Source organism: Bos taurus, chromosome 15, assembly GCF_002263795.3.
Source record: "Bos taurus isolate L1 Dominette 01449 registration number 42190680 breed Hereford chromosome 15, ARS-UCD2.0, whole genome shotgun sequence".
Classification (NCBI taxonomy): Eukaryota; Metazoa; Chordata; class Mammalia; order Artiodactyla; family Bovidae; genus Bos; species Bos taurus.
This window is the reverse complement of record NC_037342.1, coordinates 65,722,511-65,741,339: the sequence shown is the minus strand read 5'-3', so window position 1 is coordinate 65,741,339 and position 18,829 is coordinate 65,722,511. Positions and strand designations below refer to the sequence as shown.

At 42.9% G+C, this 18,829-nt stretch overlaps 1 protein-coding gene across 16 annotated transcripts in view; it reads right to left on the bottom strand.

The window, feature by feature from the left end:
- Positions 1-3,875: 3,875 nt before the first annotated feature.
- Positions 3,876-18,829, bottom strand: part of CD44 (CD44 molecule) — an 87,913-nt gene continuing 72,959 nt past the window's right edge. For all 16 annotated transcript variants that reach the window (NM_174013.3, XM_059874550.1, XM_059874551.1 and 13 more), the window contains 3 exons: positions 15,417-15,488; positions 13,278-13,356; positions 3,876-4,824 (listed from right to left, as the gene is read on the bottom strand). In NM_174013.3, the coding sequence (NP_776438.2) occupies positions 4,620-4,824; positions 13,278-13,356; positions 15,417-15,488 (356 nt within the window). In that variant the 3' untranslated portion in view covers positions 3,876-4,619. The remainder of the gene's footprint in view (positions 4,825-13,277; positions 13,357-15,416; positions 15,489-18,829) is intronic.

Genomic DNA, 18,829 nt, shown 5'->3' with positions numbered 1-18,829 from the left:
CCAAGTTGGAGGAAAATGTCTAGGAAGGCTGACATTCCTTACATACACTTCCACTTTACAGAATGATACTTTTAATGTCAACTGTGTAAAAAGTTGGAGAAAGAACAGTCATTCAACTACTTAGTCTTTTAGCCATCTCCCTAATTTGAGCCCAGCCTTCTCCACCAAGGTGGAGCCCTTCTCCACCAGGGCTTCCCTGGTGGCTTAGACGGTAAAGCGTCTGCCTGCAATGCAGGAGACCCGGGTACGATCCCTGGCTTGGGAAGATCCTCTGGAGAAGGAAACGGCAACCGACTCCAGTACTCTTGCCTGGAAAATTCCATGGACAAAGGAGCCTTGTAGGCTACAGTCTGTGGGGTCGGGTCACAAAGAGTCAGACACAACTGAGCGACTTCACTTCACTTTATCCATGATGTCCAGAAACAGCTAATGCTGCTAAATCTTATGACTTTGAGAGTTCTGCTGCACAAATCTGGTTGCTTCTCAATTCCCCCCTGCTGGCTTAGGATCCAGCTTTTCCAAATTTGCTGTTATCAATGAACCATCACTTTCCAGCTTCAAATTTTTGCTGTTATTGACTCTTCCTCCATCCTCTTTGGCCCCATGGGTTTAAATCTTTTTGCAATATCTCTTCATTGTCTTTTTAGAGCCTTGCATGAGGGAAGGAAGGTGAGTATGTTTTCTCTCCTTTCTTTAACTAGAAGGCCAATGGTAGTTCTTGGCTTTTAAAGTATTAACACTTTACAATATCTCATTTAATTTTAAATGTGTGGACCACACACTTTTAATGGAAAATTATACTTTCTCCAAAAGAAGAGTTTTAAGTGCTAGAAATTAATTTAATGTTTCTTTTTAGAAAAAAATGAGTGTGAAGCTCTAGTCACCTCATAAACCTTTAGCTTTGTGCATCTAAATTACCCAAACAACCAAATCATCACAGCTCTGCCCCCTACGCCTCCTACCCCTTTAAATCAGAGGCTCCTGAGTCCATTTCCCTTTTAACCCACTAACCCTTTTAATAGTAGCCTTTTAATATGTTCCAATAAGTGCTTCCGGCTGAGTAATATATATGTCATGCTTTCCTCATTATTATTGGTCCATTAAAAAATATACAAAAATCAGAGTTGAGGGTGTGCTGCAAAAAATCAATGTATTTAACATGCCATCATGCCATCGTGCATGCATGAACAGTGAGATATTCTTGGAAAAATTCAACACAAGTGGTTTATAAAAAGACATTTCTATGACAAAAGGATGAATGTTATTCTTAAGTACATTTTGCTTTCTAGAGAAATTAGTGATTTCTTTCTCCTACTCCCCTGCTGTGTACTGGTATATTGAGTGAATGGAGGCTATGAATTGATTCTAGTTGTCATGGTCTTGATGTAAAATTTCTTGAGAGGTTCTGCTAGAGAAATCTCTGCCAGGCTAAAATCTGCAAAATATGGATATGAAGGTATCTTTTGCCCCATCTTATTTTTCACCTAATGCTAATTTAAAGGAAGCCCTCAGGAGACACAAAAGATTTGTAGTTTTTCAGGAAAAATTACACCTGAAGCCCTCAGCTTTGCAAAACTATCAGCTTTGCTCTCCTAAGCTCTGCAAAATGAGAAAATGCTGGCCCTTTTCTTTTACAAATAATACTCAGTTTAAGACCCAGCCCAGGCCACCTGGCAAGCTACTGGTAGGAATGGCATGGAGTTACATCCTTATTTCAAGTGGCAGGGTGTAGATTCTATTCCCTGAGCACAGGCAATGTTGCAGGGGTATTGTATCCTAGGATGAAAGTTTTAGACCTCCCCTTTCCCTTTCCTAAGAACACAGAGGTATAGCCAAGTGAGGGGTGACAACAATTATGAAAGGGAAGATCATATGTAATTCCAAAAGAGAGTAGAAAACAATCTCCTATTTCAGCCTACTTGATGGAAAAATCACTGCAGATGGTGACTGCAGCCATGAAATTAAAAGACGCTTGCTTCTCGGAAGAAAAGCAATGACAAACCTAGACAGCGTATTAAAAAGCAGAGATGTTACTTTGCCAACAAAGGTCTGTCTAGTCAAAGCTACGGTTTTTCTAGTAGTCATGTATGGACGTGAGCGCTGAATCATAAAAAGGCTGAGTGCTGAGGAATTGATGCTTTTAAACTGTGGTATTGGAGAAGACTCTTGAGAGTCCCTTGGACTGCAAGGAGATCCAACCAGTCCATCCTAAAGGAATTCAATCCTGAATATTCATTGGAAAGGCTGCTGCTGAAGCTGAATCACCAGTACTTTGGCCACCTGATGCAAAGAGCTGACTCATTAGAAAAGACCCTGATGCTGAGATAGATTGAGGGCAGGAAGAGAAGGGGACGACAGAGGATGAGATGCTTGGATAGCACCACCGACTCAATGGACATGAGTTTGAGCAAGCTCTGGGAGACGGTGAAGAACAGGGAGGCCCGGCATGCTGCAGTCCATGGGGTCCAAAGAGTCGGACACTACTGAGTTACTGAACAAAATCTCAGCCTACTTGATGGGAATGTATAGAAGGTGTGGAAAACCTTCCCGAGCTGTGAGACTTGTATGACTGTCCAGGACCCCAAAGAGAATCTAGGGTTGGTTGAGCTGGGTCTGGCTTTCTTGAATCTGCCCCTGTCGTGGTTTGTTGCATTTAAGTTAAAGAGCCTGCATGAACCTGTCTGGGTCTGAAGCAGCCCAGGAGAGCTCTGGCTAGTGGGGGTACTTGGACAACAGCAGCAGTAACAACAGAGTGGCTTGAAAATAAAAAGAACGCCAGAGAGCTAACTATGGAGCTGACTGAGGATATCCCCAGAAGAGAAAGGAAACTTTCAAAGACCAGGATGGGGAGGGGGTTGTGAGCGTGGATGGGGAAGAGTCGAGTTTCCGAATGAGCAGAAAGCTGGCAACTCTCCTTAAAATACTGATATGCTCTTCAGAATCCACTCTTGGTGTAAGCCCAGCCCTGATTCACATGGGACTGTTGTTTTCCTTCTCTTCCTTCTCCTCCTCCTTCTTCATATTTGGGCTGGGAAACATTGTCAGTTGTAATCAGTGTAGGCAAATTACTTTTTCTGGGGACCTAAGGAAGCAGGTCTCAGTTTATTTTTATAGATTCAATTTTTTCTATTACCAGCAGCCTTTGGAAGTTTTACGACCAACGGAGTCTCCTGAACTTATATATAAAGACTGCTAAAGACTTGCCAAGCAGGAGAGAAAGCCATTATTCTCTTATTTGGCCATATAACTGCTTATTTGGTGATGAATCCAAGGTGGGAAGCCCTGTAACCTTTTGAGGGATTCTCCAGCCACTTAAGTTAACCCTGAGTAGTAACGGCTTTGAATGGAGACCACTGGCTTGAAAAAACATAATACAAACACGGCCATAAAAATCCTCCAACAGGATCTGCACTGCTCCCTGCCCCACTTTCCCTACTTGTGCCAGTCTGTTGGCTACTGTCTGTCCTCCTTCATTTCTATTGGCTTCTCCTTTTATTATAAAAGGTTAAAAGGCACTTGCGTGTTGTTTTTGGACACCACCATGGAACATCACAAATGGTAGGTCCCACACACGTAACGTGTCTTTTCACCGCCTTTCCGGGGAAAGAACAGGCAGCCATTCGTACATAAAAGCAGCTGAAGGTCCTCCTCTCACAATTTTGGTTGTAGGACAGGATAGAATGCCTTTGGAACCTCAGAAATAAAACAGTACTGTCTCCCCTGGTCCTCTGTGAGATTTGGGTGAGTGAGCCTGAGCGGGGGCTTTGTGGCTCTGAGATGAAGACTTGCAAGGAGGATCTCCTTGCCTCTTTCTGATGAGCTGTTGGGACCCAGGCTTTGCTGGTTAGGAAACTGAAAGATCACAGCACAAAGGGTTAAGGTGGAAGAAGTACAGGTGTTTATTATGAATCAGCATAAACCCCTTTATGCCTCTGACCAGGTAGGTAACCAAAAAAAAAAAAAAAAAAAAATCACTGATCAAAGGACCTCCAGGGTTTCATATTTCAAAAACACAGATAAATAGCTTACTATAGATAAATAGCTTCACCGTTTGGGTATTTCCCAGAAGCATCTGAAAATTTTCCAAGGAGTCTGTAGAAGGGGATGTGTAACCAGTACACCCCCATCCCCAACCCCACTTGAAAGAAATGCCCAGGGATTGGGCTGCTGGAAGGGCAATATGGACCCATTCAAATTTCCTACCAGGTGCCAATCCCTCTTAGCCCTGGGGATGTCCTTAGCAGGGGGCTGTTCCCTGGCAGGTGGGGTGAAGAGGAAGATTGAGGGTCAGGAAGATGGACGTGTGGCTTTTGTTAGAAGCTGCCCATCACACACCTCAGGGAGGTGAGACGCTTCTCAGTGGGGACTAGAACAGTCCAATTCTTGCTGATTATTAACTGGGCCCTCATTTCAGAAAGCAATGCTGTTTTTATCAACTGGATCTGACTTTGAAAAATAAAACACAAAAAACTCCCAAAAAAGGAATAGAAAATTTTATGCTAAAAAAAAAAGATCCCCAATGAAACAATCAGTAGCACATTGCATCTGTGAAGTGTCCCAGCTCCCTGTAATAGTTGTGTCTCCAATGGTGGTTTATTTCCAAGGTCATGAAGTAGGTGTTACACCCCAATCTTCATATCCACATTCTGCAAGTTCCGCGTCTCATCTGCCGTCATGAACTGGTCTTGGGTCTCTGACGACCCCTTGTTCACCAAATGCACCATCTCCTGAGACTTGCTAGCTTCTCCATTGAGTCCGCTGGGCTTTCTCTCCTCCATGGTTCCATTCCCATTGTTGATCACCAGTTTTTTCTTCTGCCCACACCTAAGAATTGAAAAAAAAATTGTAAGAGAAATGGGTATGATGATTCTGTCATCATTGTCACAGTTAATGCTACCATCACTATGGTTTATGATAATCTGAGTATATTTCATCCTACTGACTTTTAACAATCAGCACTTTTCACAGCAAAGTCCTTGACCCAGTAGCCAAAGCATCACTTGTAAACTTGTTAGAAATGCAAATTCTCAGGCCTACCTCAGACATCTCGAATCAGAAAACTCGAGGAGCGGGGACCAGGGTCTGGGACTTAGCAAACCCTCACGGGCTACCTGAAGTGAGTCTGAGAATCAGTGGTCACAGCTATGGGAAGCCAGTGCTCACTGTACTTCCCCATCACAGCTAAAGAAATCTTGGGCTCGGAAAATTCCGTCACTTGCCTCAGTTTATTCAACAAGTGCTAAGAGAATTGGGATTCAAACCCTGGTGTGTCTGACTCCCAAGTGCTAACTCTTGTTCCATCATATCATGTAAGGGAAACATTTGCCTCTGTTAAACTCTGGCTGTTTCTGCAGGCTTAGATAAACCATCAACGGGACGACTGTAAATCATTCTGATTTGTGTATTCAAGAAAGTCACGTTACTTCCTCTCCTAGTCAACACTTTGTTGGCGTTGTCAGGGTTATTATTGCAAATACCAAGAAGAATGAGGCAACGCTTTTCTAGAAGTATAGTGTTAGTGTTAGTTGCTCAGTCGTATCTGACTCTTTACAACTCCATGGACTCTAGCCCAACAGGATCCTCTGTCCATGGAATTCTCCAGGCAAGAATGCTGGAGTGGGTTGCCATTCCCTTCTCCAAGGGATCTTCCCAACCCAGGGACTGAACCCTGCATTGCAGGCAGATTCTTTACCATCTGAGCCACCAGGGAAGATATAAGGCCACACTGATTTTTCCCTTATCCTTGGCTAATTGCCATGTAACCTTAGATATGGGAAGTTTAACTCTATAGGACAAGTCGTTCACTATTTAAGATTTCTTAATAACATTACTCAAATGCAGAAGGTCTTCTATAGAACAGCATGACCTTGATCTTGTTGCTGGGTCAGGGCATTGCCTTACCCCCGCCCCAGCCTGAAGCAATGCTTCCTCTTTCCTGTAACATGATCACTGCCACACATCAAGAAGTCAGATGCTGCTTAAACAAAAGCAAAGGTACAAACCCTCACAACTACAAATAGAGTGGGAGTGAAGGGAAGTGTGCCTTTATTGGACACTTCCTGAATGTCAGGCACTTTACATGTAATTTCATGTAATCTTTACAGTAATCTCACAAAGCAGCTGTTATTCCCATTATACAGCAATGGAAACTGAGGCTCAGGGAGGTTTAGTAACGAGCTTGAGGTCACACAGCCAGTAAGAGGGACAGAGTCAATATTCAAATGTAGGCTTTTATGACCTAAAGTCTGGGCTCTGCCGCCCTTGCTTTATTCATGCTGCTAACCATCTGGAGATCTGGAACAAGTATGAAGTCGGAATTGTTCACTTTGCCGCTGGATATTTGGAGTTGTAGAGACAAAGCTTCTATTATTCATGATCGTGGGCCAATCCCTCTGGAACTGCCAAGGCCATAAACTTTAATCACTTGTTTGGGGAAGTGGAAATTATACCTCCCGAATATGAGGTTGATCCTGTATCCTCTGGCATGACTCTTGATGAGGGCAGGAGGAAGGCCACTTGACCTCTGCTGGTCTGTAGAGCTGGGCATACAGATGCAATCCACATAGACAAGAGCAGGGGCTTGGGAGGCCTGGCTTGAGGGCCTTACTACTGTGTGACCTCGGGCAACTCGCTTAACTTATCTGAGCCTCAGCTCTCTTATCTGTAACACCAGACTGTTAAGAGCACCAGCGTCACAAGACTGTGGAAATCCCTTGAAACAGAGGCTGGCACTGGATACGTGAGTTTACCACCATTCTGAACAAGGTAGAGTAAGGCAATCGAGGCCTTGGATAAGCACTTAGAACGGTGTCCAAAACACAGTGAATGTTCAAGAAGCACTTGCTGTAATTGTTAGTGTAACCAGAGCCATGTAAAATGTTTGGTTTGTTTCTTCTGCTACCTCCACTCCCCTTGGTATATTTACGATGAAGATGTTGTAAAAGGCCAAAGGTGGGTGCTGCTTGTGTTTTTTTCAGATTACCAAGGGTTATCTCATTTGTCTTTGCTTTTGCAGTTTTTTGTTTAAATTTAATTTTTTTGTAGTACAGTTGATTTACAATGCTGTGTTACTTTCTGCTGCACAGCAAAGTGATTCAGTTATACACGTTCATGTGTACTAAGTCACTCCAGTCCTGTCTGACTCTTCAACCCCATGGACTGTAGCCCACCAGGCTCCTCGGTCCATGGGATTTTCCAGGCAAGAATACTGGAGTGGGCTGCCATGCCCTCCTCCAGGAGACCTTCCCAACCCACAGACTGAACCTGCATCTCTTACATCTACCTGCCTTGGCAGGTGGATTCTTTACCCCTAGCCCCTCCTGGAAAACCCTCAGTTATACATACACCACCCTTATGGCAGAAAGTGAAGAAGAACTAAAGAGCCTTGTGATGAAAGTGAAAAAGGAGAGTGAAAAAGTTGGCTTAAAGCTTAACATTCAGAAAGCAAAGATCATGGCATCTGGTCCCATCGCTTCATGACAAATAGATGGAGAAACAGTGGCAGACTTTATTTTCTGGGCTCCAAAATCACTGCAGATGGTGACTGCAGCCATGAAGTTAAAAGACGCTTACTCCTTGGGAGAAAAGTTATGACCAACCTTGTGAAGTCACTTGTCAGTCATGTCGGGCTTTTTGTGACCCCATGGACTGTAGCCTATCACGCTCCTCTGTCCATGGGATTTTCCAGGCAAGAGTACTGGAGTGGGTTGCCATTTCCTTCTCCAGAGGATCTTCCCAACTCAGGGAAGATGACCAACCTAGACAGCACATTAAAAAGCAGAGACATTACTTTGCCAACAAAGGTCCATCTAGTTAACGCTATGGTTTTTTCCAGTGGTCATTATGGATGTGAGAGTTGGACTATAAAGAAAGCTGAGCACCAAAGAATTGATGCTTTTGAACTGTGGTGTTGGAGAAGACTCTTGAGAGTCCCTTGGACTGCAAGGAGATCCAACCAGTCCATTCTGAAGGAGATCAGCCCTGGGATTTCTTTGGAGGGAATGATGCTGAAGCTGAAACTCCAATACTTTGGCCTCCTGATGCAAAGAACTGACTCGTTTGAAAAGACCCTGATGCTAGGAAAGATTGAAGTGGGGAGGAGAAGGGGACGACAGAGGATGAGATGGTTGGATGGCATCACCAACTCAATGGACATGAGTTTGAGTGAACTCTGGGAGTTGGTAATGAACAGGGAGGCCTGGGGTGCTACAGTCCATGGGGCTGCAGAGTTGGACACGACTGAGTGACTGAACTGAACTGAACTGATACACACATACATATATTCTTTTTCATGTTCTTTCCTATTATGGTTTATCACAGGATATCTAATATAGTTGCCTATGCTATAAAGTAGGACCTTGTCATTTATCCATGTTATATATAATATGGGGTTGGCCAAAAAGTTTGTTTGTTTTTCCCATAACATCTTACAGAAAAACCTGAATGACCTTTGTGGCCAACCCAATAGTTTGTATCAGATGGTCTTTGGAGAAAAGGTATCTTATTAAAGTAATTTCCATTCATCCACCAAACGGGTACTTGAGAAGTTGGATGAAACAGTGCGGGAAAGTGATTTATAATCATAAGATAAATGTTTGTGCAAGGGGCTGAGGTGGGGATTAACGTTATTACCCTAAATGAAGCTGATTTTGAAAGTGGGTAACATTAGACCTGCAGGGTGGAGGAATGTTGTGCTTGGATTTGATCCTGCCCCCATTTCCCTCTGGATTTATGAGTCTCTGTTTTCTGTCTGAGTTCTTTCAGGAGGGCAGGGTGATGTTCATAAATAACTCAGCCCAATATTTGGTGCTCTGGGCAATTCATAAGTACTTTTAAAAAGCAAGCTCTCATTTTTTTCTTTCTTATTAGTTACAGGAATTTAAAAAGAAACATTAGAGCTGAAGGGACTTCAGAGGTGATCCAGCTTATCTCTTTTCTGAGTCCAAGAAGTCAAGCATATCACCCAAAGCTACCCCGCTAGTTATGGCAGGAACTACAGTCTAATATTTACAACTTAGACTTTTTGACTCTAAAGGTCAGAGATCTTTACTGAACCACATCTTGCCTGTATCTCCTTTCCTCTTCAATCTCAGGCATCAGCTGAGGACGCAAGTAACCTCACAACGAGGAAGCTGTCAGTCTGAAGCCTGGCCAGGAGTGGGTGGGCAGGCTGTGTGGGGTTTAGAAGCCAGGAAATATATTCTTTAGGGCATGGAGGAGTTTATCTTAAAAGTTAAGGGGTAAGGTAACTTAACAACTGGTTTTGGGACTTCCCTGGTGGTCGAGTGGTTGGGACTCTGAGCTTCCAAAGCAGGGGTTGCAGGTACAATCCCTGGTTGGGGAACTAAGATCCCACATGTTGTTGTTTATTCGGTCAGTCGTGTCCAACTCTTTGTGACCCTGTGGACTATAGTCCCCCAGGCTCCTCTGCTCATGGAATTTCCCAAGCAATAATACTGGAGTAGGTTGTCATTTCCAACTCCAGGGGATCTTCCCAACCCAGGAATCGAACCTGTGTTTTCAGTTTGGCAGGCGGATTCTTTACCACTGAGCCAACCGGGAAGCAAGATCCCACGTGCCATGGCCAAAAAGATAAAAATAAATAAATAATTCTATATGTAAACATCTGTATTAAGTTCATACTAATGTCATCAGTTCTAATCCATTACTACAGGGATCATTCTGGCCTCCTCTCCTTCCTTAAAAACAACATCAATAGCAAAAAAAAAACAACACAGAAAACAAGACTGATCTTATGCCTCATCTACCTGACAGTCCTGAAAGCAGAAATCAATTTTGCAGTGTGTTGGAGCGTTGCCATTCCATCCAGTAGACACCAGCCATAGGATATAAACTAATTCAAATGAAATAAAATCAAAAATTCACTTCTTAAGTTGAACTAGCCACATTATGAGCCTCAGGAGCCATAAGTGGTTAATGGTTGTATATGAGAAAAACATGGAACACTTCCATCATCACAGAAAGTTCTACCAGACAGCTCTGTTGTAGAGGGCAGAAGGAGTTTGGGTGAGCTTAGATTCGAGAGAACTAGGCTGCAGCTTAAAAGAAGGAAGACATTTCTAAGTCATGGAGATTTACGGAGGGGACACACCAGGCTGAGGGGGCATGACTGCCCTCGGGGATGTAGAGACAGGATGATTATTCCCATGACCGTGCAAGCAGGCAAAGGCCTTTTCTGCACAATCGCTACAGAAACATTCCTTAATCACTTCTCTTCTGTGAAGCTTTCTCTCTCCTCTTCACACAAATCCGATAAATTCTTTAAGGAGAAAGGCATCTAACTTCCTCTCTTCAGTCTCATCCAATATCTACCAATCCAACTGATTCCTAAAAGAGCTGTCACCTCTCACAGAGAGTGAATAAAGTTCTGATTTCCACGGGAAAGGTGCAATTCAAGGACTCTGGTTATAAAAAGAACAGCAGGAAAGGTAATAATGTGGGCTATGACAGGGACTGGGAAAGCGAGAGAAATTACAGGACCCCTAAATCAGCATCTTTAAGACGATGGAACTCACAGATCACTCCTTCACGGAAGCCCATGTTTAACTCTCCAACCTCAACTTCAGTAGTTAATGATTTTCCACATCTATCTTTTAATCCTAACGCGTATAACACGGCCTGGCCCAGAGCATGTTGGCAATAAACAGTAGCTGACTCAAAGTGAACAGGCCAATACTGCCACAAAACCTCAAGATTTGTGCAGAGAAGGCATGGTACCCTTTTTGTTTTTATCTTTTCCTCCTCTGTAGTGCTGACGTCACAGATGCCCCTCAAAAGACACTTGCTGAATAAGTGAATGCCTGGTATAGGCCTCTTATTTTCAAACAAACTTTCTTTGATGAAAATAGGATTCTGTATCCCTCTAGAATGCCACGCTCCAAGTAGAAAGGCCTCTCTGCCTTTTGAGAGGATTAGAAATGGGCTGCTGGCTTTAGAATCACAGTGTATATCCCAGGGCCTCTGCAGCCATTAATCAGTCTTTAGCTCTGTGGCAAATCTGTTTTCGATTATCAAATCAGGACATGGTAATTCAGAGCATCCGAGCAGCTACTCTCCCGGTGAGACGCTTGCTCTACCGGATCCTGTGTGTCCCTGTTTGCCCGTTGCCAGAGTGACCACTGGTATTGGGAGGAGGGAGTGGGGAAGCAAGGGGGCCTGCTTATGCTGCTGACATGATGGGAAGTGACACACGAGCTAACCAGTCACACTGCAGGGACTCCAGCTGCTCGGGGGACAGCTGAGACACTTCTCTGAGTTCTCCCCCACGTTGAGAGCATCTGAGGCCAATGTTTCTATGGCGACATGTACAGAGCTTATAGGCTGTATATGTGAGCAGAAGTGGTACATTTTAGGGCCTGGAATAAAAGGACTGATTTCCAATAACAGGAAACTCATATTTAATTGAACAAAAGTCATCTACGAAAAAAGCACAGAGGCTGAAGGAAAGTATAAAGACTCTTTGTAAGGGCTCCCTAAGTCATATTTAAATTCAACTAAAAAAAATCTCTTTCCATTTAGTCATGGGAGATTTTTAGGAGGTCTTTCAGATTTCTTTTCCTAGTTTTTGTTCCTTATGCAATTGGCTAAATTTCTTTTTGTTTTACAGATCGCAAAAAGCACTTTCATTAACTTGTATGAATATAAAATGACATTATTTTATTTCCTCCAAAAAGGAAAGATACTGCATGAGCCATAAATGGCAATGGAATTAGCTGTTCCTTGGCTTTCCAAAAGCCAACAAGAAAGATTCTAGAATTTTCTCCAGGTCTTTTCCCAAATGTAGGGGGGATTTTCTGACCTGTTTGATGATCTAATGAAACAATAAATGTGGCCCACTTGGAAATAAGATTCTTTTTTGCTTTATAAGAAGAAACCTAAAGGGACATTTACAAAAAGTTTGATGTTCCTCTGCATTTTTTTTGGAGAAAAATTGTGCATCTTTGAGTATCTTGAAATTTAGAGCTATATTTCTGGAGTACTCCTGTGAAAGTTCATTTTCTCTGATGTTAGAATTACTGTTTTCCTTTGCTTAATTTTAAAGGCAGCGTTATTTCTAGAGGCTGGTCACAGCTCAATCAAGTATATGCAGGTATATCATTCCAAAACAACAGGCCTTGGTTGAGGGAGGGAGAGAAGAGATGTCTGATGATATGAAAACAACCCACATGCCAGTTCTAGAGAGGTGACTGTCTATTTTCAGACTTTCCATGGAAAGTCTCAGGGAACTCTTCCTAGGCCATAACCTGAATCCTTTTGCTGACAGCTTTCAGAAAGCAGAAAATAGTGTCACTACAAAAAAAAAAAAACAAAACCACAAAATCACAAACCCAATGCCTGCTTTACATAAGGGTTCTAGAGGTTTCTAGGGGCCTCAGACAGGCTAAAGGGCCAATCCTTGAATCTCTATACAGCATTTTTGGGTACTGTGAAGACACTTGATAAATATTTGTTCAATGAATCAAAGTGAAAGTGTTAGTCTCTGAGTCCTGTTTGACTCTTTGTGACCAGATGGATTGTAACCCAGCAGACTCCTCTATCCACGGGACTTTCCCAGTAAGAATACTGGAGTGAGTTGCCATGCCCTCCTTCAAGGGATCTTCCTGACCCAGGGATTGAACCCAGGTCTCCTGCATTTCACCATCTCAGACTTTTCACCATCTCAGCCACCAGGGAAGCCCAATGAATCAATGAATGAATATACTATTTCATGTCTTACTGGTGAGATATTGCACAACTCTCATCACATACACTAAAATTAAGACCCACAAAAGACCCATTTAAAAGCAGATGTCCTAAGAATCACAGTCTCCCTTCTCTAAAGAATATACCAGAGCAGAGCTTCTTAAACTGTACTGTCCACATGAGTCCCTGGGGTCTTATCAAAACACAGACTCTGATACAGGGGGCTGGGGTAGGGCTTGAGATGTAGCATTTCTGACAAGCTTCCAGGGCACAGAGGCTGCTGGTTGCAGGGGCTACACTCTGAGTAGCAAGGACATATTGCCTATGGCTTTTTTTTTTTTTTTGATTGATTGAAGTATAGTTGACTCACAATATTCTATTAGTCTCACAAATACAACATAGTAATTCAACATTTCTATAGATTACACTCCATATAAAGTTAATACAAAATATTGGCTATATTCCCTGTGTTGTGCAATGTATCATTGTGGCTTGTATTTTATACTTAGTAGTTTTATAGCCTAAGTTTAAATGATGCCCTTTCAAAGTTAAGGCCCCGAGGAGCATCGCCTTACCTTCTCCTACTGTTGACAGCAATGCAAACCGCGAGAATCAAAGCCAAGGCCAGGAGAGATGCCAAGATGATCAGCCATTCTGGTGGGAAGCCAAAGACATACATGAGCTTGGGGAATGCACTTTATAAATTGACCTGGTCCAAACAAGAGCTAAAGTCGGCTCTACACATGGGTCCAACCAAAGGTCTAGCCAATAGCCAGCTAATAGTAGAAGAACCATTTTGCTATAGGTCTTTGTCTAACAGGCCTGTTTATCATACCTTATGATCAGTCAAGATTTCCAAGTTCCCCCAGGAGAAACACATTTCCAAAAAGCATAGAATGAACTGTAAAACCTGTAGATACCTTTGGTGCAATATCATTAAATAAATTAAAAGACTGTTCCTTAAAAGTATCATTCCTTTTCTATGTGAGAGCATTCGCATTACATTTTATTAAGGAACAAAAATGGAGGTCATATACTAGTGGGTGGCAGAAATGACATCCCTGTGGAGAGGTCAGGAGGGTCATTTGGCAAAATTTGTCAAAATCCTTCAAAATGTACAGCCTTTGATCCATCAGTTATACTTCTAAGTATACAGGACCTCAGACTTGGCTATAAAGACGTTTCTTACTGTGCTATTTATAACAGTTGGAAACCATCTACTATTCAGCAATAAGGGGTTGGTTAAATGAATTAGGGTCCATCCGTTGTACTATGTGCTAAGATACAGAGGAAGACTAGTGAATGACACTGAAAAGCTGTGACCAGCCAGTTGGGAATGAGTTTACTAATCAGTGTGTCAAATTACATGTTTGTATAGAAATCAGATAGAAAAATAATGGAAAAGACACACATGAAAATGATTACCATGGTACTCTGGATGGTGAGGTAACAAGGGAATTATATTTTTACCCTTTTGTTCAGCAGTATTTTCGAAAATGCCTCCAATAATTAGTGTATCACTTGTAAACCAATAAAATGTCACATACATGTTTTTAAAACCAAGCTGTAGTAGGATTAAAATATAACTTGACAATCTGAATAAATTCAATAGCAAAGTAGATTGTATATCCATGCAATGAACTGAAGCTGAAGGAACAAGAAAGATGGGAAGTCATTCACTGGCTATTCTTCTTGGACAATCTTCATTTTCCTCTGATTTCCTGCTCGGTACTGCCTCAGCCTGATCCCTCCCTGGTTAGATGAGTTTGGGAAGCGAGGTTGAGTCAGGAGATGTGGAGGCTGACAGAAAGGTATCCTTTCTGTTCTTTCCCCATGGGTCTAGCCCTAAGATGCTCCACACTCACTCTCACTAGAGCTGGGGAAAATCCTGCTGCCTGATTATAGCAACTGCATCCCACCCACCCCCTTAGTCCACTCCTTCAACTCCACATGCTCTGCTCAGGTAAGTCAAGGCAAGGGGACATAGGCCACACCACACTCTTCCCTCTTCCTAAGGGAGGCTCAGCTTGAGATCTCTGTAGAGCGGAGAATTAAAAGAATAATTTACAACCCTAGGAAAAACCTTCCTTAATTGTAATCCCACTTTACACATGTCCAGTTTGGAGCCTAAGTCAAAGAAAGCATTGGCCTCAAATGCCTTAAACCTTGATGCTCAAGGGAGCCAGGTGGCCCAGCCCTCTCACCATATTCTGAAACTTTCTTCTCTCTGAATCAGTAAAGATTGTCCCTCGTGAAAAAGTAGTTTGGGGACCAGAAGAATATTTTCACTCCACCCAACACACATGACTCTTGTATTTCCCCATCGTCTGCAATGTGAGGAGAAAGTTACACATCCACCCTCAAACCCGGAAATATAGAGGGAACTGGCCTCAAGTTCCTGTCCCCTGGGACAAGAAGATCACTCACTTGGGGAGGGAGCTTTAGTAACTAACAAGGCACTTCTTTGGGACAGACCAGGGACAGGTCCGAACATGAGCTCAGCCAATCTATGGGACCAAAGCAGAAGGAAAGATTTCATTCTTTCTCAAGAGGCTGTGGTACGGTCATTCACCCTTTAGCTCACAAAGAGGAGCCATCAGGTTCAAGGGTAGACATGTAGGAGAATGTGCTTTCCAACTGGTCTATTCTTCCCTTCTGTGACATTCAGAGAGACCTGCTTTTAGCATTTTTTTCCTTCATAGCTCAAAACTCACCTGGAATTTGAGGTTTCCGCATAGGACCTGAGGTTGTGTTTGCCCCATGTTCTTCACTCCCACTTGAGTGTCCTAAAGAGAAAAAACAACATCTCTCAACAAAGTCTGGAACGTGTAACCAGGAGTTTCTTACTGAGCAACGCATAAGGCCAAACTCTACAGACTATACCACTGCAAAGCTATAGATGCCACCCACAGACATCCATCTTGTGTTGTATGAAAGAAACATCCCTCCAGAAAAGCTCAGTTTGATTTAGGGTAAGCTTTAGAAAAGTCGTTTTTCAACAAGAGTATGAGAATTTTCAGCAGTACAACTATGCAGTGTTTAAGAGGCTATAAATAAATCAAGACAGCCCTGGATTCAAGTCCTACCTCTGTCTCTCCCCAGTAATATCTGCTGGGACAAGTCTCAGCAGATCCCTCGCCAGGTCTGTTTTCTCACTCATAAGATGGGGGTGATAATAGAATCTGCTTTGTCATAATTTTACAGAGGTTTAAAGAGGCGAACAAGAATGGTAATTGTGTGCAGTTACTGTAATAGGGAAGAACCTTTGTTTATATTACCAGCTAATCATTAAAGAAATGCTATCTATAAGCTTAAATTATACATAGTGGCCCATCTCTGGGAACCCTGCCTTCCAGGGAATGAGCATTAAGCTAAAATATCTTGCTCTAGTTCATAGGAAGCATCCTGACAAGCCCCACCTGTGAATGACTGTAGGAAGGAAGAAATTAACAAGCCTGATGGAAACCAGGAAAAGTTTGATTTCACTTCTGTCCCTGTTAGTATAAAAGAAGCCTGAATTCTAACTCAAGCAGGATGGTTCTTTGGGACACTAGTCCACCGTCTTTGTCTGCTGGCTTTCTGAATAAAGTCACTAATCCTTGCTCCAACAACTCATCTCTTGATTTATCGGCCTGTTGTATAGCAAGCAGTACAATCTTGCACTCAGTAACATTACAATTCTCTATTTTTAATTTAAGACCTTGCTACCCTAGACCAGCAACATCACCATGGGAGCTTACTGGTAATACACAGCCTCAGGTTTCATCCCAAACCTCAGAATCTTCATTTTAACAAGATCCCCAGGGGATTCAAATGCTTCAGGTAGTTCAAAGCAAATCTAAAAATTACATCCAACGTCTTCAATAGTCATAAACATTAAAAAAAAAAAAAAGGATTCGGGGTAGGGTGGGGTGGGCAATGTCCCTTCTCTTTGTGAAAAATCACCCTAAGGAGAGCGCCTGCTAATATGTCTATATTCCCAAAACATGCACTTCTTAGAAGACAACCTTCTCTGCTGCTACAAAATCAAATGAGGAGACAAAGAATCCAAACTGGAGGGAAGCAGGATAAAGAATTCACAAATCAGAACAGGAGGTTCATCACAATGAGGGAGGAATCATGTTTTAAATGAAACTTCTAAGGCATTTTGTGAAGAGACTCACCCAAATGAAAGCTTTGGTGTGTGTGTGTGTGTGTATGTCTGTGTGTGTGTTGTGCTTCCTCCACTGTTTCAAAACAAAATGTGAAAAATTCCCACTAAAATAAACTCTTTCCCCCTACCCAATGGGAACCCACTGCAGAATCCTGAAGGGTTCCCAGGGAAATAAAAAAAAAAAACAACAGGAAGTCTGTTTGGCTAATCAATAAATGAAGATGTTGTTGTTGTCATCAGTCAGTTGCTTAGTCGTGTCCGACTCTTTGTGACCCCATGAAGATGGGCAGAACTTAAATAGCCTTTTCTCAGAGTCAAATTTCTGACTGTAGATGGTGAACTCTGAAATTTTGATGGCTGTGGTTATTTTGAGTAGAATGTCTCCTGTTTATGCAATTCAATGTACTAGTTAAACTCAAAATGGAGCAAAACAAATTCTACTGGACATCTGGCTGTTTCAGCAGGCCATTTTGACAGTGTCTTCTGTCAATCAGAAGGAATCCAAGGGGCCTCCTCTAGCTGCCTCCCAGAGGCCTTGGTCATTATTGGCAGGTGTTTGCCTGAACAGGTCATGGGATACTAGCTGTCTAAACTAGAGATCTTTGCCTTGATAACCACCTAAGAGGTAAACCACTCTCGCTGGTCTGTCTCTGACTCACAGCAACCTTTGATATTTGAACGGGAGGCCATCAATGGGTCATCATCTCTTTATTTTGATTTTCATAAAATGCGCTCCCAGAAAGCAAAGATCAGGGTGTGTGTACAACCAGATGAAACCTTCCATTTGAACAACGCACACCTGCTCAGGAGGCAAACATAAGAGACTAACCCCTGCCCACCTGATTCTTACTTCAAGAAAGAGCCGGAGAAGACGAATGAGACCCAGCAGGCCTGGTCTTGCACCCTAGAGCTCTGCGAATCCAGCCGGGGTAGGGCTGGTTGGGGAAGTAAGTTCTGCAAAGAGGGATGCTTGACAATGCAGTTGGGAGGTGAGATCCAATCTGAGACATGTGCACAGGTGGCTTGCACTGTGAGGAAAAAGTCTAAACAGTGCTTCTCAAACTTGAAAGTACATACAAACTGCATAGTGGGGGTAGGGCAGGGTAGGCCTGGATAAAATGCAGTTCTTGATTCAGTGATCTGGGGAGTCCGCATTTCCAGCCAGCTCTTAGGTGATGTCCCTGCCACTGGTCCAGGGACCATACTTGGAGTGGCTGAAATCATTTGATTTTAAAGAGCACCCCCCCCCAAAAAAAACCCAAAAACTAAAGAGCACCTCCTTATAGTAATACCTCCATATAATTTTCAAAACACTTTCATATTTTTAATACAGCATGCTCTTCACAAGAGCTCTAGGAGGTAACAGAGGCCTGTGTCCTGATCTCCTTTTTCACTAACAAATTGAAACTGGAAAAGGTTAAATGCCCCACCCAAGGCCCCCAGAGAGCCAGGGACTTCTGTCTTTATTTTAGAAGCATTTCTACTGGGCTCCTACATCCCTGTGCTCTTACAGGATAGGTTATTACTGAAGCCACCATGTAAATATCCATTTCAATATTTGCTTTAAGTGTGTGAGCCTTCAAGCTTAGAGTCAACCCTACTCCCAGCTGGGAAGGAAGGGAAGGACAGTAGTTCATATGGGGTTCCTTGGCTGACATGGGGTCACCTGGGCTGGCAATAATCAGGGAGACCACAGTGAGACAGCACGGCAGAACCTTTCGGGAGCAATATTAGTGATCACAAGTCAACCTGCCTCATGGCAGACTTTTGCTGCCTGGAGTGATTTTTCTAGAGGTGTGATCATTACAGTAATTATGGCAGTAATGATGGTCATTACAGGGTATTTCTCCAGATCATGCTTCTGAGAGGCAACACAAGATCCCTGGGCTTAAAACCTGGCTTCACCATTCAACTCTACCAAGTCAACTCAGCCAAGTTGCTTAGCCTCTCTAAGCCTTAGTTTCCTCATTTGTA